This window comes from Aphanomyces astaci (assembly GCF_000520075.1).
Source record: "Aphanomyces astaci strain APO3 unplaced genomic scaffold supercont1.705, whole genome shotgun sequence".
In the NCBI taxonomy this organism is placed as follows: domain Eukaryota; phylum Oomycota; class Saprolegniomycetes; order Saprolegniales; family Verrucalvaceae; genus Aphanomyces; species Aphanomyces astaci.
In genome coordinates, this window is record NW_009798968.1 from 1 (window position 1) to 1,586 (window position 1,586).

At 48.6% G+C, this 1,586-nt stretch overlaps 1 protein-coding gene across 1 annotated transcript; it reads left to right on the forward strand.

Moving 5' to 3' along the window:
• Positions 1-82: 82 nt before the first annotated feature.
• H257_19502 (hypothetical protein) lies at positions 83-1,562 on the forward strand (the record flags this gene model as incomplete). The annotated part of the gene is made up of 5 exons (XM_009848643.1): positions 83-163; positions 222-287; positions 353-529; positions 596-727; positions 1,347-1,562. Coding segments are annotated over 5 exons (672 nt in total), but the record flags the coding sequence as incomplete, so codon positions are not given.
• Between the last annotated feature and the right edge of the window lie 24 nt (positions 1,563-1,586).

Sequence of the window (1,586 nt, forward strand, 5' to 3'; positions counted from 1 at the left end):
AGGAAATCTTTGTGACCCAAACGATGCTCGTTTTGCGTTCTGCCAAGCCCAGTACCTCTTCCGCGAATGTCATTTCACACAGGAAACCATTGTGACGCAGAAAGGAACTCATGTTCACAAACGGCCACTCACGCGAGAGCTCCGATCTCCTCGTGAAGCAAAGGTATCATGACATCAATGCTTATACTAATCCTATTAAAAGGTGAATGCTGCTATGAAAGAAAGACTGCTTGAACTTTTCCGACGACCCACAGAGAAAACCAGCTGCGTTGTACCGCTTTATTGAGGTCGCTTCGGTCAAGCCGACGACCACCCCTGTCCAACTCTTGGGCAAGTTACAAATGCTGTGAAGCGGCTCAGGTCCACCACGTTGGGGCATGTGAACACGGACCAAGCGCTGCAAGCGCTGCGTCAAGAATGGACCAAATGGCTTCAGCCAGGTGGTGTCGCAGACGCATCCGAAGGACGTCATCAACCGACGAATTGCTTCAAGTCGGAGATGGCTCAGATTTGGACCCGTTGCGAATTGGTACATTACACATACACGTATTTCACAACGTACACTTTTGTATTAACGACAATGACGCTGCTGCAGCGCTATCGCAGCGTTGTTACTGAGCACCCAAACATACGTGTTATGGTACATATGGATACGACGTTCAATTTGAACAAGTCGGGGTACCCTCTGTTCGTCGTTGGGTACTCGGACTTTGGTGGCTCCTTTCACGTACTGTGCCTCGGGATTACCTCCCACAGAAAGACTGGGGATGTGTCCTGGCTGCTCGAGGCCTTGAAAAACGCATTCCAAACTAACTGCAACTTCGCTTTGCCATTCATGATGGGCGATGCAGACGACGCACAGTATAATGGAATACGGGCGACATTTGGCGCCGCAATTGAGTATATTATGTGTTTTTCCACGTCATGGAAATGGTACGAAGAACCAACCAAAATCTGATAATTTTAGACTCTTTTTAGTGCCGAGACTACCCGGTTAACTTCAAATTTACTTGGCAAGAATGGGACGAAGAGTCCAAGGAAATACACCGCATGCACAAAGCCATTGATCGGGTGCACCTGGACTTTTTAGCAAGAAGTGTCAAGGCTAAGTGGAATGGCATGTCACAAGGAGTGAGAAAGTTTCGACTGAAGTTCTTCCGATGGTGGATGCCCCCAATCATGATGGCAAACGTACCACTGAATGACACAACCTGCCGGTTCTGGAAATGGCAAGTGTATCACACGGATCTTGCGGCTGCCACCACCACCAATCCCAACGAACTATTCAATGCAGAAATCAAATATGTACACCAAAAACTATGCTTGAATATAACGCAACATTTTAGGCGCTTGGGCACCAGCGCCTAGGCATGATGTATTTGGTTCAAATCTTGTTACGACTGCTGTGCAGCGAGTCAGACAAGGCCATCCCATTCTGGACCCCCCTCGGGTTGGCGAACGCCTCCTCCAACACTTCAAACAAGTCCAACGGGCAAATGCGCTCGATTTCAACGAGGCAATCGAGGATGGTCCGAATATTTGGAACGTACGACATCACGTAAATGCGAACGGTGATGTCGTCATCC